Source organism: Aplidium turbinatum, chromosome 14 (genome assembly GCF_918807975.1).
Source record: "Aplidium turbinatum chromosome 14, kaAplTurb1.1, whole genome shotgun sequence".
Classification (NCBI taxonomy): Eukaryota; Metazoa; Chordata; class Ascidiacea; order Aplousobranchia; family Polyclinidae; genus Aplidium; species Aplidium turbinatum.
In genome coordinates, this window is record NC_137485.1 from 17,935,689 (window position 1) to 17,957,387 (window position 21,699).

At 38.0% G+C, this 21,699-nt stretch overlaps 2 protein-coding genes across 2 annotated transcripts; both read right to left on the bottom strand.

The window, feature by feature from the left end:
- Positions 1-4,682: 4,682 nt before the first annotated feature.
- On the bottom strand, positions 4,683-10,564 carry LOC145783126 (uncharacterized). The gene is made up of 2 exons (XM_082594908.1): positions 10,332-10,564; positions 4,683-5,945 (listed from the first exon to the last, which is right to left on the bottom strand). Exons 1-2 carry the CDS (start codon positions 10,491-10,493, stop codon positions 5,874-5,876), a joined length of 234 nt encoding a protein of 77 aa, XP_082451034.1. The 5' UTR covers positions 10,494-10,564; the 3' UTR covers positions 4,683-5,873.
- Positions 10,565-12,016: 1,452 nt separating this feature from the next.
- On the bottom strand, positions 12,017-15,157 carry LOC145783125 (U4/U6 small nuclear ribonucleoprotein Prp3-like). The gene has a single exon (XM_082594906.1). It carries the CDS (start codon positions 15,026-15,028, stop codon positions 13,244-13,246), a length of 1,785 nt encoding a protein of 594 aa, XP_082451032.1. The 5' UTR covers positions 15,029-15,157; the 3' UTR covers positions 12,017-13,243.
- Between the last annotated feature and the right edge of the window lie 6,542 nt (positions 15,158-21,699).

Here is a 21,699-nt window from a genome sequence, read left to right on the forward strand (position 1 = left end):
TGCTATGTCATTGTCTGGCCAAGGTTTAAGGTAGGCTACCGGTTCACGCTGGTGCAATATAAACTTTCACGGTCTTAACGTGTGCCACTGTAGGCCTACTTTTGAATTGGATTATCAAATATTTATGAAAAGCGTGATAATAGGTTTAAACGGATACGGTAGGTAAACACTGTAGTCAAATACGTAATTTGATTAACAGGCAATATGTTTTCAGACGACAGCATAAATCGAACCTCTCTGTGAAACTTATATCGAATGCATTTTATTATTGTGCTTTAAACAAAAATTGTCGCTCCTTCAACATAGCCTATACAGCCTAATGAAAAAGAAGGCCTATTCTAAAGGGCCGTGTGAGCACTATCACGCTCCTTACCCCCTCTAAAATCTACTAATGAGCCTTTGCCTTTTAGTAAAGGCGCCTAAAATGTTTTTCAAACCATACGTTGTGAATTCGGATTGAAAACATCAGATTGACTTTACAATCTATTGGGACTTCATTTTTGACTACATAACAATGCAAAGAGCTATGGAGTTTGAATAAAATAACTACAAGATTTTCATCCTCATCATTTTCAGCCTGGGGTAGGCCACTGCTGAGCGAGTGGGCTACCACTTCCCTGTTCACATTCTACAAAAACTAGAGAAAAAATGATGTAGGCTAGTGCTTGTCTTAAAAAAATACGCTGGGTTGAATGCAAAACAGCACATTTCAGCAAGGTAGTTACAAAAAATTGGCAAAGCAGAGTTTAATTCCGTATTTGAGCCCCCTCCTAAAAAGATTTTGAGTAAAAAAATAACCTCGAAGGTAAAAGTACACGCCGGATAATCCTGGTCAACGCTTCTGGATCCCATTATTCAACATCTTGGTCGTTTTACGAGCATTTAATTTTGGACAAGTCTTATGCTTTCAACCGTTGAAACACATTTTCCAAGAAAGCAAGAGCGCAGTAGGCTACTATTTCTTCTGTAAACTCGAACAAAATAGCCCTGCTACCCAAGACCACTCTTGAACGAAAACATGTTTGCACTACACAATCACAACAACGCTAAAAAAATATTTTTAAAAGGGGGAGACATGACCCCTCACAGAATGCGACTATTTACCGCGGCCGAAAACGCAATTTTTGATACCATCCTTCAAATGAAGTTAGATTTCTTAAGGCTGACAGAGGTCAAACGCTTGATGACCGATTTTTAAGATGGTGAAAGCGTGGTTTCCTTCAGGGCAACTCAAACAGACGATTAAACCCTAAGCTATAGCAGAGAAAGCCCTTAAAGTCTGGACGCATCTGTGTAAAGCAGGGTTTTCACTTTCAGTCATGCTCACCATGAATACCAAATCTCGAAGTAACCTTATAGACTTGTTATTGATGGGGACTTGAAATGTTGTCTCACTACGTACGCATGTTCCACGTAATGTTTGATGGCAGCGAAACAGTTTCAGGTCTCTTATTAATCATGTTTCTAGAGATTTGACATAAACGGAATTGCATTTTATATTATTTAAATTCATTCATTACCTAATTTTAAAAGAAAACTAAACAATGAAGTAAAAGGGATTTAAACTCTGAACTCTAATTAGTAATTACATTTTAGTATTGAGTGCCCGACTCTTAATAAAGTAAATAATTTTACAGCATGAGATATTTTTAGCTGCCGGTAGTAGGGTCTCGCAATGAATCATAGCCTATATAGTGTTTACTATAAATGCAATATGTGTAGGCCCATCACTCGCAAATCGCACGAAACTCAGGGAAATGTCATTGCAGCAGCTCCCTCAGTATATATGTCCGCCCCCTCAGTACATGTCCACCCTGTTAGCTCAGTAGTTACGCGCTCGGCTCAAGATCACGCGGCGCAAGTTCGACTCTCTGGGTGTGCGCCTGAGCAACTCATTTCAGGACTGCTCTCCATTCAGCGGCACCTAGTGAATGGAATAATTTCCCGGCAACATTTCAACAATCAGAACACTTCACTCTGCCAATCTCGGTAACCGACCCTGCGTCAAAAGCCTCAACAAATATGCGAAACTACCTAGAACTGGGTTACTTAACTAATTTTAACAAAGGTCTAGTTTGACCAGTTGAATATTTTTAGCGGTCCGGTGAATAAGTTATTTCACACGCAACCACGAAAGTTAAACTATTTGGGAGTGGCTATTGGGGAGTTTGGGAGTCGAAGCCCCCAAGCAACTAGGATAATCAAAGTATAAATTGCATCCTCCCTGTAGAAATCAGTTTGTAGGGTTCTGCCTAACTTAAGTCCCCAGCGTCGGGTTTGGCTTATTATTGGCTATCTTTTTGGTGTAGACTTTTGGTTATTGAGACTCTCTAAGTCTCTAATTAAAAAAGGATAATTAAAAGGGATATTGAGAGACTCTAACTCTAAGACTCTTTGATGTAGCCTGCTTGATGTTGTGTTAGTCTGACATTTTGTGTGATGACTGTTAAAAATTTGAATTCTATGGACTTTGAGTCTGATTGCAAATAAATTGATTGATTGAATCTTTATCCTCGGACTGGGAAAGCTTCTTGCAGAGCTTAATCCTGGTAGTTTCGCATACTTGTAGAGGCTTCGGATCACTGACGCAGGCCCGGTCACCGAGATTGACAGACCAAAGTTTCCGATTGTTGAAGTCTTGTTGCCGGGGAACTATTCCATCCATTAGGTGCCGCTGAATGGAGAGCAGTCCTTAACGTGCGTTGCTCAAGCGCACACCCCGAGAGTCGAACCAGCGCCGCTTGATCTTGAAGTTTCTTCGTTCCAGAAGTGACGCGCTAACCAATTGAGCTATCGGGGGGGCAATTGAGCTATCGGGCGCTAAATAATAATAATAAGTCTCTAATTAAAAAAAGGATAATTTAGGCTTAATTCTGTCTGTCTAGTCTAGGGGTAAGTTATGACTTCCTACAAAAAAGCAAACGAATTAAATAGAATTAAACATTTTTTATTAATCAAAGTTACAAATTTGCTAGTCGGGAAGTTGAGGAATATCCAACCAATCCAGTTTATTTCGACCGGTGTCAGAAGAGCGACATTCTCCAGTCGTGAATTTAACCTTCTCGTTCTACAGTAAAGTTCAGTCCGTTCGCTTTGCCAGTCTATTTCTGAGTGTCGGCATTTTTCAATTCCCCGCTTAATAGCTATCGTAAGAATTAAGGGAAAAGCTATACCGGTTTCATAGTTATGTCGCATTAGAAATACCGTACAGATGTGTTGAGCTAGATTCTGTGTGAGTGGCGTTTGTTAACAGGAAGCGTGACTTATGTTCTGTGAGAACGTTAGGTTTTGAATTTGCAGCATTGAAATGCATTTTGCAATAATGATAAATTTCGGTTAAATGTTAAAATATAAATTTGTTAATTAAAAACATGTTACAAGTTTAAAGTTCTGAAACGTGGCAATGAGGTTATTCTTCCAAACGCTCAAGGTCCACCATCAACACCCAGATGGTCCGGATTCGGACCGCCAGTTGAGTAGCCCTGACCTAGAATAACCAAACAAGCCTTTGTCGGTCCGAGAATAAAGATTCAAAACCAACCCACCAAATACTAACACGTTCCTTCTAAAATAAATCCACTTTCGTGCAATAATCGTCGAAATTACCGTTACCATTCGATTTTTTAACAAGCTACCCATTGATTCGAATAGTTTTACTTTTACAATATTTAGCTACTTGCAAGCAGTCCTCAAGCTAGCCCACTAGGCTACCAGGGCTAGACCTATTTGGGAACGTTCAAATATTACGTAACGCCTTCGAGGGGGAGGGGGGGTTTATGCAAAGCGTTACGTTAGCGTCACATCGGGGGGGAGGGGGTTCAAGCAAAACGTTACGTAACGCTTTCGAGTACGGAATGGTAGTTTTTTGTGCTGAATTCGTAGTGAAAAAGCGTTACATGGGGGAGGGGGGGATTGAAAAATGCGTTACGTTGGCGTTACATGGGGGAGGGGGGGGGGGGTCAAAAATTCGGAAAAAAAGCGTTACGTAATATTTGAACGTTCCCTTTACGCAGAATCTACAGCTGTTAAGAATAATGTTTCGAACAGTTACATCAGTTCAACAACTGCGTTTTGAAATAAACGTCTGAAAAGTACCATAGGATAATATGCAATACTTACGGTACCGGTATGTAAAATTGGTATAGGCCTACTCTCTGAGATCCCTTGCGGGTTCGCGACCAGGGCTGTGGAGTCGGGCGAAAAATAGACGATTCCGAATCTTCGGTTTATAACTGGCTGACACCGGAATTTGGAATCAAAATTGAAACGGCGACTTTAACAAAACTGACAAGAACCAACACTTCTATTTTTGGTGAAGGTTTGGATCGCAATACAGAGAATAAGAAACACTATTTTGAAAAAGGTCGTTGCAAACAAAATTTTAATTATTTGTGTTTTATCAAACCGGGGTCGGCCGTTTTTTAACGACCCCGGACACTTCGAAATCCTACCGCTTCCGACTTCACAGCCCTGGTCGCGATCTTAAGTTTGGGAAGCGCTGATGTAGGCTGAAGCTACTTCCAGTCTAGCCGTAGCCTAAACGAGTGCTCAGTCGTCGCGCTAAAAAAAGGAAGAGCCCTCTTTTTGCAATTCTTTACCTATGTTTATCTCCTGGATGCATATAGGACTACGGCCCTACGCTAATATTAGTTATTACCACTATTTATACAGCAGTGCCACACTTATAGCAAAAAAATCGTGCTTCTTGGTTCTACACAGAAAAGCAAACAAAACGCATATTACCGTACTCATATTGACGTGTAAAATAAAACGTTGTCAAGTGTCTTTTGCCAAACATAACTTCTGATATATATTAAACAAAACATGCAGTACCGTACTGGTGAAATAAATCAGAAATGAGAAACAGGAAAGACTTCGGCCTGTACAGAGCCGGTAAAAAAGCACAATTCCGAATTGTCACAAATTAAGGAACGATAAATTTGTCAGCGATCCTATTTGCTTTTTGTATAGTAGCCTACCACAAAACGAAGCCAGCAACTTGAGGTGCGAATGGAGTCGTTAATCGACTTCAATGAACTGAAAGAAATACATTTATCCTGTATTCGATACGCACTGCTTGAACGATTGAAAAATAGGAAATTGGAATAAGTTTCTCGTAAGTCATAGTCAACGAAAAAGAGCTAGACATACCCAAGAGTTACAAGAATATACATAAAGTGGTAGCCTACGGTATATCAATAGTACGGTAATCGGAACTAGTCAACACAGCATGTTTTATGAAAAATAAGCTACGTTACGCCTATTACTGCCACCTGCTAAAAAGGCTACTTCATAGTTCATGCTTTTTGGAAATTTATTTCACACTATTACTGTATTTGCTTGTGATATTATACTGGCTTTAGATTAATTAATATTGTTAGAATCAGGTTTGCATTAATATTGCGCAGAAAAAAAAATCAAAATCAGGGTGGTGAACCTGAGTTGGTTCATAGTGACAAAAACATCATAAATTGCTTAAAAAAAATTGAGTATTAACGTAGATCACAAACGTCAACACATAAAAGTTCTCTCAAGAACGCTTAATGAAGTCCATTTAGAAATTTAACAAAATAACCTTATATCATTATCAAGATGAACACTATTCCAGGAATGCCCAAAGAGAATGATACAAAGTCGAAACAAGCGTTAAATAGTAAATTACAAGTGGATTGCGATAACAAACAAATGACAGTAAGCATGCGTAACTCCACTTCAATAGACTGTAAAATTATGTCAAAAACGTCATTATGAGGAATGGTTCACACGATAAACAGTATATTGATCTGCGAAAACCACATGCATGTAAGAAACACACAGAAAACAACACTTATTGGTTTTTATTTCGATTCATCTGAGAGCTGGCGTAATGCAATTCAACTGACTGTCCATTGAAGAGGAGTGGATCCTGTCTGCTGATTTGATAGCTTCTCAGTTTCAAGTTTTCTCTGGAAAAAAATTGATTCTCACAACCAAAGTTGGATCAAGTACAATTGAAGGTGATTAATCAAACATGTTTATGTAATGGACTTTTAGTTTTTGTGTCATTGTAGTAGTCAGTAGTCCAGTTTTTATCCGGTGATGTCTCCGTTACCGAAGATGGCCGGATTCACCTCCAAGTGCCACAATCGCCTTCACACCCTCCCTCCCCTCCATTGGTCTAAATTACATTTAGGTCTAACTGCAACATCAGCCCCAATAGAAAGACTTTTCTCAATAGCTGGTGACTTTTGTACCTCAAAAAGGAACTTACTGGTGTAGACAATTTAGCAACTTTATCTTTATCAAATGCAATTCTACTACTGTCTTCGATATTATAAAAACTATAAAAATCATCGATAAACATAAATATTGAAACAGTTAATTTTTGTAATTGAAACGTGTAATTAATTACATTTGGAAGTAATTGTAATTTGAAAATTTCAAAACAATGTGATCACAATTTTTGATGGTGTAATTGCAATGTAATTGAACCTAAAACTATGTAATTGATCCAATTCTGCTCACAAAATGCTCCACAATCAGTGGACCGAAAACATTTTTAAGACAGTCACAGAATGTGTCAACTTATTGCGATTTCTGTGTATTCAAGTCTAAGTATTTCCATGTGAGGTCAGGATGCTTTAGGTCGATGGTAATACTTTGAACAGAGTTTCAACTCGTGTTAGAAAAGTATGCAATGTCCCTGCCTTTGTTGGGACTTCTGGTCAATTCTATTGCGTCCGACAAGCATCAGCATAAAATTTGTGAATATTGCACAAACAAGCTCACGTTTTCTATTGATATTGAATCATTTGCATTGTTGTGTTTTTTTTAGAACACTTATTTTCTATCTCATATCTTAATCTTGTTGCAATATCTTCGTATGGGTCTTCAAATAATAATATTATTAAAAGTAGGTCACGGACTGGAAAAGGTTGAAAACGTGGCCCACAAAAATACGTTTTTGTAGGCCACGTTTTCAACATTTTCTATTTTCGTAGGCCACAGTTGAAAAGCATTGCTATCAATTCAGGCAACCGATTTCATAGAGTGCTGCTAACATGATGCATACTTTAACGTTCCTATTCCTGCTGAACTTGGAATTCAATCGACAGCATAATATACAGATGAAATATGTTTCTTGGGTGACAACCACAAGACGAAGTAAATACGAAAATATTAGATTCAGTGCGTAATGATGTTTTTTATATAATATATATATACAGTAGGGTGGCTCGTTTTTGAACTTTTTTTTTTAATTCTCTCGGGGTAGAGGGGAAATGGTGCCAATGAGTGAGAAAACGCTCATGACAAAGTTTGAGATTCGCAACAAATTGCCTTCAGCCTCCTCATGGGGCTCAAAATTCGAAAAATGGGGTTAAAAACGCAATTTTTCCAAAAAATTAAAAAAATATTTCGCAAAAATATTTTTGTTTGGGTAGATACAATATTGTTTAGATATATCTAATTAACCTAAGAAAAAAAATTGGAGTCATTTGAACTATTCCTTCAGCTTCCTCACAGCTTCTGAAAATTTCCATTTTGCTGAAAATTTCGATAAATTATCCAGTCAGAGCAGACACTCCTTTGTACCAAGACAAACTACAAAATATTCAAAATCAAGAAAAGAAGTTATTTGATATTGCTGCTTGCAAATGTTTGGATTTTGCATCTTGCACATGTTCTGCTTTTAAAAAAGTGCCCTGTAAGGAGCTGGACTTCTTGATTGACCAATGCACGAATAGAAAAATGATTATTGTTAGTATTGACCACCGTGAAACGATCAGAATTAGAAAAATAAATCAGCGGAAAAACAAACGGAAACAGTGCCAAACAGCACAGCCGAATGAATACGTTGAACGCAGGATTGTACTGGCTTCATCATCATCTGAATGTGATACAGACACATCGGTAACATGTGAAGATAGTGATGCATTAACTTGTGAAGAAAAGCTTGCTGACTCTTGAGAAAATTTTCGGTAAAAGCAACCAAAGGAGAAATCGGAGTCTCTCATCTGTAGCTCAAGTGTGCGACAGAGCAGGTGTGGCTGAAAGAACAGCAGCCTTTATTGCAAGCTCATTGTTGCTGGACATTGGGGTGATAAGTAAAAATGATGACAGCTCTGTTATAGATCGACATAAAATTCGTCGAGAAAGAAAAAAGGTCCGCAAAGAAGCACAAAGCTCCAGTGATGCAGATTTTGATTCCCCATTTTGATGGGCGCATTGATCAAACACTTACAAATGTAAAAAAATGCAGCAAGTTTCCAAAATCACCGGTTAAAGAAGAACATATATGTCTGTTGCAAGAGCCTGGATCAAAGTTCATTGGCCATGTCACTCCGGAATCTGGTTCTTCAAAAATATTTTGAGAGCTATTATAAAATTCTTTAATTCCAACACATCCAATCTAGATTTAACATACTTGAGAGCAATTGGTTGCGGCGGAACAAATGTAAATAGCCTACACGCACAAAAAATGGAGCTGTTGCACTGTTGGAAAGAGCGGTTGACAGGCCATTACAGTGGTTAATTTGCCAACTTTATGGGAATGAATTGCCTTTAAAGTATTTAATTCAAAAACTTGATGGGAAAACAAGTGGACAAGTGGATTCACGGGAGAAATTGGCCAAGCATTGGGAAATTGCGAACAAGTTGCTGTTAAAACGTTAAATTTCGCGCAATTGTAACAGAAACTATAGAAATGGATTGTGATGACCTAATCACCTAAGTACTGACCAAAAGTATCTATTTGAAATTCACCGAGCAGTATCAAAAACTACTGTGAATGATCCTGTATTTCAACGTAATCCTAGAACAATATGTCATTCACGCTGGCTGACGACAGCAAACAGAATTTTGCGTCTGTTTGTGACGAAATTCAACCCATCTGGCACTTTAATTTTTCTGGTGGAATTAATTATGAAAGTATATACACCAATGTGGTTCAAAATAAAATGCAATCCATCTGCTACACATGGTGCTAAGCACATGTAAGAAAAAATTATGAGAACACGCTGCCTGCCAATAGAAGTCAAATAAATCGTTCTTCCAGTGATGCAAAGAAATAGATATAATGCCCATCCAGAATGTGTTTTGTTATCCATGGTTGCTGACGACAGTAAAATTATCCGGGAACTTGGATTGAGAGTTTTGCGTGCCCCAAAACTGATAGCAAAAGAAACAGCATTGTGCGAGGTTTTGAAATTCCAATCATAAATTTTGACACCACGGCATTTCATGAATTAAGTGACTGGCAAAACGTTGATCTCACACCACCACCTTTGTTGCAAGATGTAACAGATGACGTAATATGCAAAGCAATCAGTCAAGGAACTCCACTACCAATGCCTAGTGAGCTCTTCAAAATTCCCTGCCACACACAAGCAGAGGAAAGAATGATAAAGTTGGTAACGGCAGCATCCAGCAAAGTTTGTCGTCAAGAAAACAAAGACGGTTTCATTAGAACAACGTTACTGAGCCGAAAGTTAACGCCGAAATTTGACAATAAAAAGCAAATTAACATTTGAACAGAAAATTTAACACTATTATACTGTGTTTAACATTGCTGTAGCCTAAGTTTTTGTTGATTTTTTTGAATACGTTGATTGTGTTTTTGCTGAAAACCTTGATTGTGTTGTTGATATAATTTCGCTGGTTTGAATCGCTTTCAGAAGCCTTGCTATTTGCTATTGTAACCTTTAGTAACCGCTGTACTGTGTATCATCGTTCTTGAGGGCATTACCGAAATGTTCATTTGAAGCATCATGTGTTAATAACTAAAAGTTATTTTTACCTTAAAACAGCAAAAGAAACATGTATTGTTTAAATTCTTTCAATTTTTTGTCAAAGCTTTCGTTGTGACAACCACGGCTTTATCAGTGACGTAAATTCAAATAAAAGACGTCACCTTTTCCTTCCAAATTAACCCAATTTCATTAAAAAATGACGCAACAGCTCATGGCAGGTCTATAAAGAGAAATGCAAAATCAAATGCAATATGACGTTTTGTAGTTTTGTGGTTATGTAATCACACACAAAAATGCGAAATTTTCAGAAGCTGTGAGGAGTAGTTTAAATGACTCCAATTTTTTTTTTCTTAAGTTAGTTTGATATATTTACACAATATTGTATCTCCCAAACTAAAAATATTTTTGCAAAATATTTTTGTAATTTTTTGGAAAAATTGCATTTTTGACCCCATTTTTCGATTTTTGAGCTCCATGAGGAGACTGAAGACTACAGTACACTGATACAGCACATTAAAAATCAAATATAAAATCACGCTTTTTGACATCGTGTTAAGCACTTTGACAGGTTACATTTCTGGATAATTAAGCAAAATTTGATACCTGTTGCTGTTGTTTAAATTTTTCTGGATCTTTGATTCCTCTAGAATCTTCTTTTTTCCTTCTCTCTTCAGCAGCATTCAGCATCTGTTGCCTCCTAGTTTCAGGATCTGGAGTCTCAACATCAGCAGCTGAGGATCCAAGGCAGCATTCCAAAGCTCCCATGATGCAACGACCAAATCTTCCTTTAACAGCCAGAATTCATACGAAATACCAAGACAAATAAAAAAAGTTGAAATGAAATTAATTTTCATATGAACAAATGATCAGTTCAAGCATTCCATTTTTGACACATAATAAGTCAAAATTTCACGTGAAAAAAATGCAAATTTAAACTCGTATTAAAGTAGAACTTAAATATAACAAACAGATTAGGTTTAGAGAATTTTATTCATTATGCGCTATGCCATATCAAACTAAGCCTTGTCAAATCACACGGTCTCACTAAAATCTTTTCCGGTCTCACACTCAAGTTAATTAGACAAAATATTTTAAAGTCAAATCAATCAGGCTATATTTTTTGTGTATTGATAGCAAAGGATTGAGTCAAACGTGATGATTAATGCATGCTTTCATATATAGAGATAAATATATATAATACTTATTGTACTGTAAGCAATCGATTTTTTAGCAAAGATGAATGAATCTGAAAAACCTTGTGCTGTGCATTGTTATATTCTAGGAAAACACACCAGTGACATACCGATCCGCTAAAAGCGAGTTTAAATGCAGTGAAAAGAAAACAAAATCATCCGGACTAGAATATTAATCTGATATCTTCTTCATCAACAGTCTAATCAGCTGTGACCTCCTTATAAACTCCTTCCATTTTGTTTTATCATTTGTTTTTATTGATAATTTCAACATGTGTTCCCGGAAATTTGCTTAATATCAAAATAATTCAATATTTGTCAGTTCATTATTTTTTTTAGTTTTTCCGCCTTGCACAATCCCAGTCTACATTACAAGGGAATTGCTTCTTATAATGTGTACGAAGTATCATAGCTTTTGCAGGTTGATGTTGTTAATTAGATGTCAGTAGTGGTACATTTGTCAATTCATTTGTTTTTCTTTCCATCCAGCTTATCATAGTAGTCTCATGTGACAACACATTTCAAAACATTTGAACTGACGCTGACACTTCACAATACACATCCATTAGCCCATATACAAGTTCTACTATACAATCATATATAGTGGTAGGACAAATTTCAGGAGTCAAAGTAACAGGCCAAAGCAAATAAAAAAAACTTTTATTCAATATTGACCAACAATGGCATACTAGATCTTGTTAGAACATAATAGAAAAGGAGGATTTTTTACTTTCAGATCAATTTACAATGACTTCGCTTTTCCTTAAACATTTATTGAAGCTGCTGTAGTATTGGTAAAGTAAAAGAAACAAAAAGTTCACATTGTCCAGGCGTCTTCAACACAGCAAGAAATCTTTGAAAAACCAACGTTTGAGTTTCAGACTGTAGTATATATTTCGAACAAAACAGTATCAAAATGTTGTCCCAAATTGAACATCAGCAATCACCAACTAACTAACTAACAAGCAAATGAAAATAATTTTTGAATAAATTTGACCAGTGGATATGCTATAACCTATATGGGTCAGCACATCGGGTGAAAACAATAGATTCTGATTCTTTCCAATAATACGATGACTTGGTTGAATTGCAAGAAGGTGATTTAAGCTATTTTTCACACATAGTAAATAAATGAAAGTAAGCTTGAGATTGAGAACAGGCTTGTTTCCTTTTTAACACAGGAGGTAATGTAAACAGTTTTACTCCATTGTTTTTAAAAGTTTTTGTTTTCTCAAGACAGTTTCACAACACACCAGACTTGAAATAGAAATTGTTTAGAATGCTTTTCTTTTGTTAGATTTTAAACTGTCATCATACCAATAGAAGCAAAAACAAAATTAGATTACCAAATGAATTGACTAGTATATTTGCCAAGAATTTTTTTATAGATTTCAACTGGATTATGCAATTAGCTGCATTCTTTGATGAATGATGAACATGGTCCGTAAAATGCAATCCTTGTGATTTGTGAAGATACAAATCATGAAATTATCTGGAAGGCAAACAGTAGAATTCATCTTAAACATTTTTTTGAAATCTTTTACCAAAAACTGAAGTGCAAACATTTCCTCAACTTAATGGTTAAAGAATAATACAGTATTATATATCTGGGTTTTTTTTTCAGTCATTGACAGATTTTTTAGCAAAACGTCTGAAAAAAATATAGTCAATTCGGTCAAAATGTCCGAAAAAATATATAGTCAATTCGGCCAGGTGTTGCAAGGTTGAGTTTCGCTGATGAACGTTGAAGAAACGTTTGTCTGTTCTAACTTTTCTCAGACAAAACACGACAACGTTTCTCAGTGAAACTTAATGTTGTAGCTAGTCAGCAAGTGCAAAATTTTGGTTTGTATCAGCTCCTTGAAAGGAAATATTTTCATCAGAAAAAATGACCAAATTTAAGTCATTTCGGACAATTGAGAAATGACCGAAAAGTCTCAGCGAAAAAAACAAAAACAGCAGTATAGATTACAAATCCAATTTTGATTGATACGGTATTACGGTAAGTATTATTTTTTATCTAACTGTCATGAATTGGACACCAATGTTGTTGATGAGCAATACAAATTATGTTGCCAGAGCGCAAATAAAATGCATATAGTGAGCAAACTGAAAATTGCTAAAATCTCACTCAGTGAAATGTCAAATATGCACTATGCAGTCATTGCAGCATTTGACATGATTAATACAATAGAGACCTAATGCATTTTAAAAGAATTGTTTTGAGTTTATAACATTCGAAGCTACACTTATAGGACAAGCACAATGGCAGTCACAATGTGCAAGTGACAGTTGATATGCTCTAACAAATAGACACCTGTATTAATCCTCAAGAATTTTTTGTGAATGAGCAAGGTCCCAATAGTGTTCTACACCATGCTTTTTAAAAAACTCTCGTGCCTGGTCATCCGTAGCACACTGTTTGAAAGTCATGTCACCAAAGTTGGGACTACCTGATTGTCCTTCCCAGATAAGCTCACATAGTTTTCCTTTTGACTCTGACAGAGATTCTTGCATCCTTTTCCCCTTTTTATCTTCATCCCACCTAATTCGAATCATCATCAACCTCTGAAACTTACGTTGTGCTTTGGGACCACCTTCAACAACAACTACATTGATATCGGGATGAAGGACAGTGCAACCAGTCATGTACAGCTGCTTGCTATTCATTTCTAATTTAAACTTTTTTGAAGGATCCCGTAGAGACCAAACTCTATACATAGCCACGTGAACAACATTAGAAGTGTCTTCTTTGAGTTTCTTTATCCTTTTGTCTTTCTTTTGCTCAGCAGTGAGCTTTCGTGCAGCATTGGCCTGCTCATGGGCTCGCTGTCTTTTGGCCATCTGCATACGAACATGCTTCTCCATTTTTGTAGGGTCTTGGACAGCTTCTGTTCCCAACACTCGCATCAAGTTGGAGAGTTTCACTTTTGGTTCAGGAGCAGGAACAAGACCCAATCGAACCTTTTCCTGCTCATCTTTGAGTGCTTCTCTCCTGTTAAGTCGTCTAAGCTTTTTTCTTTCCTTTTTAGTTAAAAATGTTCCTAAAACAGGTTCAGCATCTTTGTTGATGCTAGGAGGGGCAATTTGGGTGGGATGCTCAATTAGATTAGTGACAACATCATTTACAATCATGTCTTCAGTTTCATTAGTACATTTTTTGTTTACAATGTAATCATCCCACCATTCCCAATTAGGAATAGCATCAGCTGTGTCTTCAGTATCTATTTTTGGGGCAATTTGTGCTAATTTTGAAGCCTGTTGTATCCCTGTGCGCTTTGCTGCTTGTGCAATCTCTTCTTGTAGTTTTTCCAGCTGTGTTTTTGTTCGAATTTTTTGAGCAATTTGAACAAATCGACCCTTTTCATGAAACTTGAAATGACGTCTTGGACGAGAAGCACCCTCTTGTTTCACTCTTGTATCAAAATACTGGCTTGTTCCGCTGGCCATTTCAGGAATAGGTTTTTCTTGAAGTTTTTGTTGAAATTCCTCACGCTTTTTGGCACGAATGTTAGCTTTAAGTGTTGGAACTCTGCTTGGAAAGTGCACAACATGTCCAGATGAATCAACACTACGTCCCATGTCATCCAGTATAAGAGGAGTAGGGGCATCCTTTTCTTTTTCAGCAGGTGTAACATCTGGAATATTAAACAATTTAGCCTGCAGCCCAGAACTTATGCCAGGAATTAAGTTTGGCTTTGCAGCAAATCGAGCCTGAATACGCTGTTGCAATTCAGCAGCTTTTTGAGCTTTATCTGCTGCTGTGTTTAAAAGTGCTTGACTTGCTTCACTTCCATTGGTATTTTGATCTACTGTGGTTGCTTCAGCTTCTTTTACTTTGGCAGATATAACAGAAGGACTCATGACTTTTAATTGTTCCTTACGCTGTTCAATTTGCAGACGAGCCTTTTCCATCATCATTTTAATTTGTTGGTGGGTTAAAGCTCCAGGACTTTCAACATTGCTTGGAGTAGTTGGTTCTTCAAACCTTCGCACTTTTTTAGCTTCTCCATTTTCATCACTTTGATCTTTTCGTTTTAAAGATTTTGGGTTATCACCCATTTTACTTGTCATTTTTTCTGCATATCGTGAAGCCACGTGATCCATTTTTATGTAATGTGTTTGAAAGCAGAAAACAGATGTTCTACTGTGTTTCACTAATGCAATACCGTACTTCAAGAGTATTCTTCTTGTGTCAGAATCAAATTTATCTACAAAGTACTAAGAATTTATCTACGAACACCTCTGAGCAAAAATAAATAAAATACCGGTATTGCATATGAGATAATTAGGATTTACCGTATGGTATCCTAAACAGGGCTTCTCAACAAGTAGGTTTTGAAACTATTTCAAGAGGGCTGCAAAGCATTTCTAATGTTACAGATTAATATTAGATCAAGAAATTGTTGAATTACCGGTATTGTCAAGCAAGCTACGGTACGTACCAATTATGCAGCAATGTAACAAATAGACAACAATTAAAATTAAGCATTGTGTCATGTCAACACTTTCAGTAGCCCTTCACTTGTGGGAAAGTGTAGGTAGGCTGCTAGGCAGATTAGAAACTTTATAAATTCAGATAACCAGCAGCAAAGACGTCATTTTGTGAAATTGTTAGTCTTACTCTAATTTCTAATACGGTAAGTTGCTTGTACGGTACTGGCTAAACCAGAGTTGTGCTCCTGCCTATAGCATGCAAAGTTATACTTATCAAACTTTTTGAAGACAGCGCTCTCCAGTTAGAATATCAAAAAGTAGATCTTGCTTTAATTCGGATTCATGCAAGCAAGGAATACCAGTACTGTTCACTATCAGAGCGCACCACCAAACTCTCTTGGCTGTAGCTACATCAAAGGTTAAGAGCAACCCAAAAACAGAACTGTTAATATCATTGGCTACTTTATTGTGTATGAGCTTGTCTCCTCGAAAGCCTTGACTTGATAATATCCAATACGGTACCATATGCAAGCTCAAGTTTTGCATTAACAGTAAATTAAATGAGAATACGTTGTTTTTTCTCATATACTAATTTGTTTTTCATTCATTTGGTCATAACATCTCGTGTGGCCTATCGCATAAAAATACAATAAAAGTGTTTGCGAAACGAAAAAGGTTGGAAAGTGCTGCCCTAAAACACAATAAAGTCGCCTAATCATGTGGATCTTCAGCTCGACATCGGTGCCACCCACTCAGTTTGCTACTTGTCCTTGCTACTTGTCCGATCGAATCGAAACTCAAAAACGTTTCCAAATCGTTTGTGGCAGAGTTTCCTTTCTAATTTTATATATTGCAATGTGTAATTTCCACTGGTCCGCCCAGACAGCTCAGTTGGTTAGCGTGAACAAAGAAGCTTTAAGATTAAGCGGCGCTGGTTCGAGAATAATGGTTGGTTGGTTTTGAATCTTTATCCTCGGACCGACAAAGCCTTGATAGGTTATTCGTGGTAGTTTCGCATACTTGTACATGTTTGCGACCTTTTGCACATTCAAAATCACCAGAGCGTGACGTTTGAGTTATGCAGAGTCTGAGGGTGAAGAATCGCTTGTTTACTACGGTTTATGAAGACGATTCTTGTTATTGCAAGCAAGCGTGAAGTCGCTGGCAGGTGAAAGTAAATTTTTTGTGTTTATGAATTGTTGTAGGTTATTGGTACACTTCAGTTCTTGTTCGTTTTAATCATAGTGTTGGCTAACAGACTAGGAAAGGCAATTTAGGACGGCCGTTGTGAAGCGTGTGCATTTTGACCGGGTATTATGGACCACGTTAATGGTACCTTGTCTTGCAACATTTTATTTTGATTCTGCATTGCCTTTTCTGTGTCAATAAATTAAAATGTTCATGGTCTTAAAATTCATGGTGTTGAAACTTTTCGTAAGCGGATAAATTTGAGGCATGTTTTCTTCAGTTTCCTTCAGTTTGTTCAAACAAAATAGGTTCTTAAAAATTGCATAACATATGCAACAAACCAACCACACTTGAATGATGATACCAAGCATAGTCACTGGTATTTTCCTGTCGAAGATGTGAAATTGACGATTTTTTTTATGGCCCTCTCTACATGAATGCGATGGCGTGCAATACTTCGTGTATTCAACACTTCGTCTTCACTCATTTGAGGCCTTCTACCTAGGAGCGGTGGGATATTCAAATGTAGACCAATAGGCCTATCATGTAGGCTAAGTTTTTTTCTATAAAAAAAAAACTTTATCGGCCATAACAGCATCATTGAAGGGCAGTTCATTAATCATTAGCAGCTGTTTTCTGCTGCAAAAGGTGAAAAAATCCACTCCTCTAACATATTTCTTTGTCAGTCACATTAGCAGTGTAGCCAACAACTGAGATAGGCTACAAACATAATACTCCCACTAATGCCTTTGCCGTGTCAGTACTTTTATAGTTCGAGTACGTTTACGACTGACGGTGAAGTGAGGATAGTGTTTCGAGACGTACTTCAGTGCAGTCGATGACGATCATGGTGCTTGGGTAGTCCTTCTTGAAGTCTGCCTTCATGGCTGCGTTTGATAACATCACAATGAGGGTATAGGCTATGTTCAAACTAATCAACCTTAAATACATGAGATGCATTCATGAATGAAAAATACAGTGTACCATACAGAGGCAGAACTAATACGGTACCAAACCTTGTGCTTAAGTCTGTATAAAACAAACCGAGGCAAAGCTTCATCAACACCAACAAAAATTCATCTTCCACCGCTAATCTATGTAGATGCAGTGCTCCTGTAGCATTTTGAAAGTAGCATCGTCATTAAGTTCTGCATCAACATTTTGATTTGCATGCTTACCTTTTGAAGCTGTATAATACAGGAAATTCTTCCTATCTTTGCCTGGCAAGATCGCTTCCAATACAGCAAAGAACTGGTCGAAGGTTTACGTTTCTGTAGCCTACAGTCTTTAACTTACAAGACTTTTATTTTCTCGCAAATTATACTGAAACACTGATACACGCCTGTAAAGACCACAAAACAACAGCTCAAGCAAACATTAAACAGTTTATTCGCCTGCAAACTACGCCACTAACCCTATCGCACAGCATTGTAAATAGCGGCTGGTCGTTCACGACTCCAACGTCACGCTCTGTTGGTTTGTTATGCAAAAGGTCTATTGAATACTTGTAGAGGCATTTGACGCATGGCCGGTTACCGAGATTGACAGACTTTCCCATTGTTGCCGAAGATTTATTCCATCTATTAGACAGGTAGTTACTACCTGGTCTAGCTCCTTGAAGAATTCAGTCGTGTCTGATAGAAAAAACGTCAGAATAAAAGCAGACTGTCACTTTATAGCCTACATGTTGTGATAGTTTAGCTTAACTTGAACCAGTAAAACGAATCATGTTATTTAAGTCCCTTCTAAAGTTTCCAAGGCCTATGAAACGGGGGGCGGAGGGTACGGCGTACCCTTGAGGGCCCAGGCCTGTGTTTGTTGGGGGGCCCGAACTTGTGGTTTTATAGTTTACGTGCAAAAATGTTTGGTTAAAATCATCCTAAACGACTAAATTCAAGCATAAAAGTTGTTACTTTTTTGTCCCGGGGGCCCGTAATTTAAAAAAAGAGCCCGGAAAGGTAATTGAATGCATTGCGCGCAAATTAGGGGCCCAAAGTGGTGATTTAATGCTTTAGGTACACATATGTTTTGCTAAAAACACCCCAAACTAAATCATAAAATAAAACAAGATGTTATGTTTGAGCCTTGGTAGAGAGCTTGGCTTGTACCAGATACATATAACACTCATTAACGTTAACGGTTTTAACACTGTACACACAAAAAAAAACATGAAAAACTACTAAATCCAACGTTTTCGCCACCACATAATAGTGTCCTCTTTAGAAATAATTATAGGCTAAGCTACGTAGACATCCAGTGATGTACGCGCATACAAAAAAATGTTGACGCCGTCAGCGTTGTTCCAGACAATGGTTCACCTAATCAAACGTCATATAAAAAACCGTTCAAGTCTACTGAATATTACGTCATGGAAGTTGCTAGAAAATTTGCCAAAATTTCACCATCGTTCATAAGACTTGTGTCAAACCTGTTTGGACCTGTTTGGGCCTGTTTCAGTTTGAAACCTGTTTAAACAGGAAATATTACATCAGCTTTAAACACCTGTTTGAATGACTTCATAATTGTCTTTCATTATTGCGTCACAGTACTGCATATGTGAGTTTGAGATATTGCTATCTATTCTGGTCATTCGTAAAATGATTGTTTGAAAGTTGGTCGCACATTTAACTGTTTGCTTAGTGCTTGCTAACTGGACAAAAGTTCCGTCTTTTATCCAAGTAATCTGTATCGTAGTGACAGTTTTTAGAGGTGTACGGCGTTGCACCTCGATTTCGATAGCCGCGGGCTAATTTTACAGGAATACACTTATTGAATAGACGTTTCAAGGAGTGTTTCTTTTTCGGTCGATACATACAGACGCACGGATTCGGGAATCTTATGTTACAATTTTCCCACGAAGAGATTATGGTTTACCGCTGTGACCATAAAAAATAAAAGACGAGTTCTTGTTAGCTGGTAGGCCAAGAAGCACTAGAAGCACATAAAAAATAAAAGATGTTGTTGTCAGTTGGAAATTAGAAGCACAAAGAAAATAAAAGACGTGTTTGTTGTCAGCTAGTGCAGAAGAACTACTTAGAAGTACAAGAAATAATAAAAGAAGATTTGTTGGTTGGTAGTCTACACTCTTACAGAAGCAAGAAAAAGTAAAGACATTTCTTCTCAGTTTGGTACTGAAGAAAAATAACTTTGACATTCATTGGCAAGAAAGAAGATTAAAGACAATCCATCTGTGCTTGTAGATTCAAGTGGAAGAATCCAAGCAAGTTTTGTGGACTTTAGGACTTCATACCCGTACAGCTACGGTATCGTGCATTTAAATTCTTTTTTGTATTTTTTACGGTCTTTACAGTTAAGTTTTTTATAACTTAAATTTGTGTGTTTGTGTAATTTAACTTTTTAATTGTTAAATTTAGCCCCAACATTTAATATGTCTACACTCGGTGGCGACAGGGACTCGACCGCCGTCGACTCGACTGAGTTTAAGCCTGATGATGTTCTTTGCGGTCGGGCAGGCCATTCTGGGGAGGGACCCAGTAACGATGAGGCTAAGTCAGTTCGAGAGGCCCGGCATCTTAGACGGGATATTTTGACTCAAATTGGGAAACTTTCTGTAGCCCTAGGTTCTTTGAGTGATAAGCAGGAACTGTTAATTTTTCGATCTAAGTTCTCTACTTTAGAAGAGGAATTAAGGCATTTCCATGCTCTTTTGAGTAAAATTGTTAACTCTGCAATCTTGGCAGAACTTCGTGATAGGGTAGATCCCGAATTTAACTCGTTAAAAAATAACTTCGAACAAAAAAAAAGTGAGTTCTCAGATAGGTTGGATGCTGACATACATCCTGAGGATAGCGCCTCAAATGTAAGCACTAGGATGTCTGAGAGCTCGTCACGGATAGTTGCACAAATTAACCTACAGTTAAGACGAGAGGAGCTCCAGATACAAGCTGAGGCCGAAGCAAGAGCTGCTGAGGCCATCGCGAGAGCTGAGGCCATACGAGCTGAGGCTGCTGCGAGAGCTGCTGAGGCCGTACGAGCTGAGGCCATCGCGAGAGCTGAGGCCGAAGCGAGAGCTGCTGAGGCTGCCGCAAAAGCTGAAGCTAGAGCTGCTGAGTTCGCACTCAAAGACGCTCAGTTGAGGGCCGAACAACGTAAAGAGGTAGTTTTAGCTGAATATCGTTCTGAGTTGGGCTCTCGGCGTAGCTCTAGGAAGGGCTCTTCTAGGCATTCCAGAAGTGAACATCAATCGCAGTTTAAGTTACCTAACCTTTTCCAGACGCCTGTTGAATCCGTAAGTGGACCTGTACAATCCACATGTTTTCCAGCTGTTTCAGGAGGTCTCGGGGCCGCGGCTAAGGGTCTTCCGAAGGCTGTAGAGCCAAGGTCTGCAAATTACAACCGAACTCCTCCCCCAGAGCGTACAGGTCACGGGGCCGCCATTAGCAGTAATGCTTTGCCCCCTTCAAAGTTTTCTGCGCCGCTAGTTGTTGATCGCCCAGCTACACGTAATTTGGGTGGTTGTGAGAGGCGTATCGTGTCTCCTGATTTTAACGTGTGTGAGGATCGTGATCGGGTTGTGCATGTGACTGAGCCCACTCAGCCCCTTAAGGGATATAGCTTGTCTTCTCCCGCTAAATCGAGTTCTCAACAGCAGGATTGCTTTTTTGAATACCAAAATAGTAGGACGTTCTTCGATAAGGCGGCCTTGATTGGTTACGATGGTAACAATATGCCATTTATCTTCTTTAAAAATCGTGTTACGGCCTTAATGGCAGCTTCGCCCTTTAAAGGAACTCGTTTGACTTTGTTACAAGCAGCTTGTGTTAGAACAGCTGCGCAAACGATTGCTAATTTGGTTTCTGACACTCCTGGCTTGTCAGAGGAAGACAGGATAGAAATGTCATTAGCTCGCTTGTCCCAACGTTTTGGAGTTCGTGGAGGTCTTTTCGCCGAACCGGAAATTAGAAAGTATCGTTATGGTAGCAAATTGAATTCAATCTCTTCCAGTGATTTGAAAGAGTTTAAAGATGAATTGTCGCAGTGTCTGCTTTACGCGCAAGCTTATGGTCAGCGTGATAAATTAGAAGGACGTTTTGTTTTGGATTTGGCTAAGCGACTCCCGTTTGACGCTAAAGCAGCGTTATCTTGACTTATTAGGTGATCAGTATGGTAGCACTGAGGAACCTACTTTTCAG

Bases quoted from the DNA above. Each gene is read 5' to 3' on its own strand.
- LOC145783126 (XM_082594908.1), bottom strand. From the start codon at position 10,493: ATGGGAGCTTTGGAATGCTGCCTTGGATCCTCAGCTGCTGATGTTGAG. The intron at 5,946-10,331 runs GTATCAAATTTT...ATTTTTTTCCAG, and splicing joins AATTTAAACAACAGCAACAG to AGAAAACTTGAAACTGAGAA.
- LOC145783125 (XM_082594906.1), bottom strand. From the start codon at position 15,028: ATGGATCACGTGGCTTCACGATATGCAGAAAAAATGACAAGTAAAATG.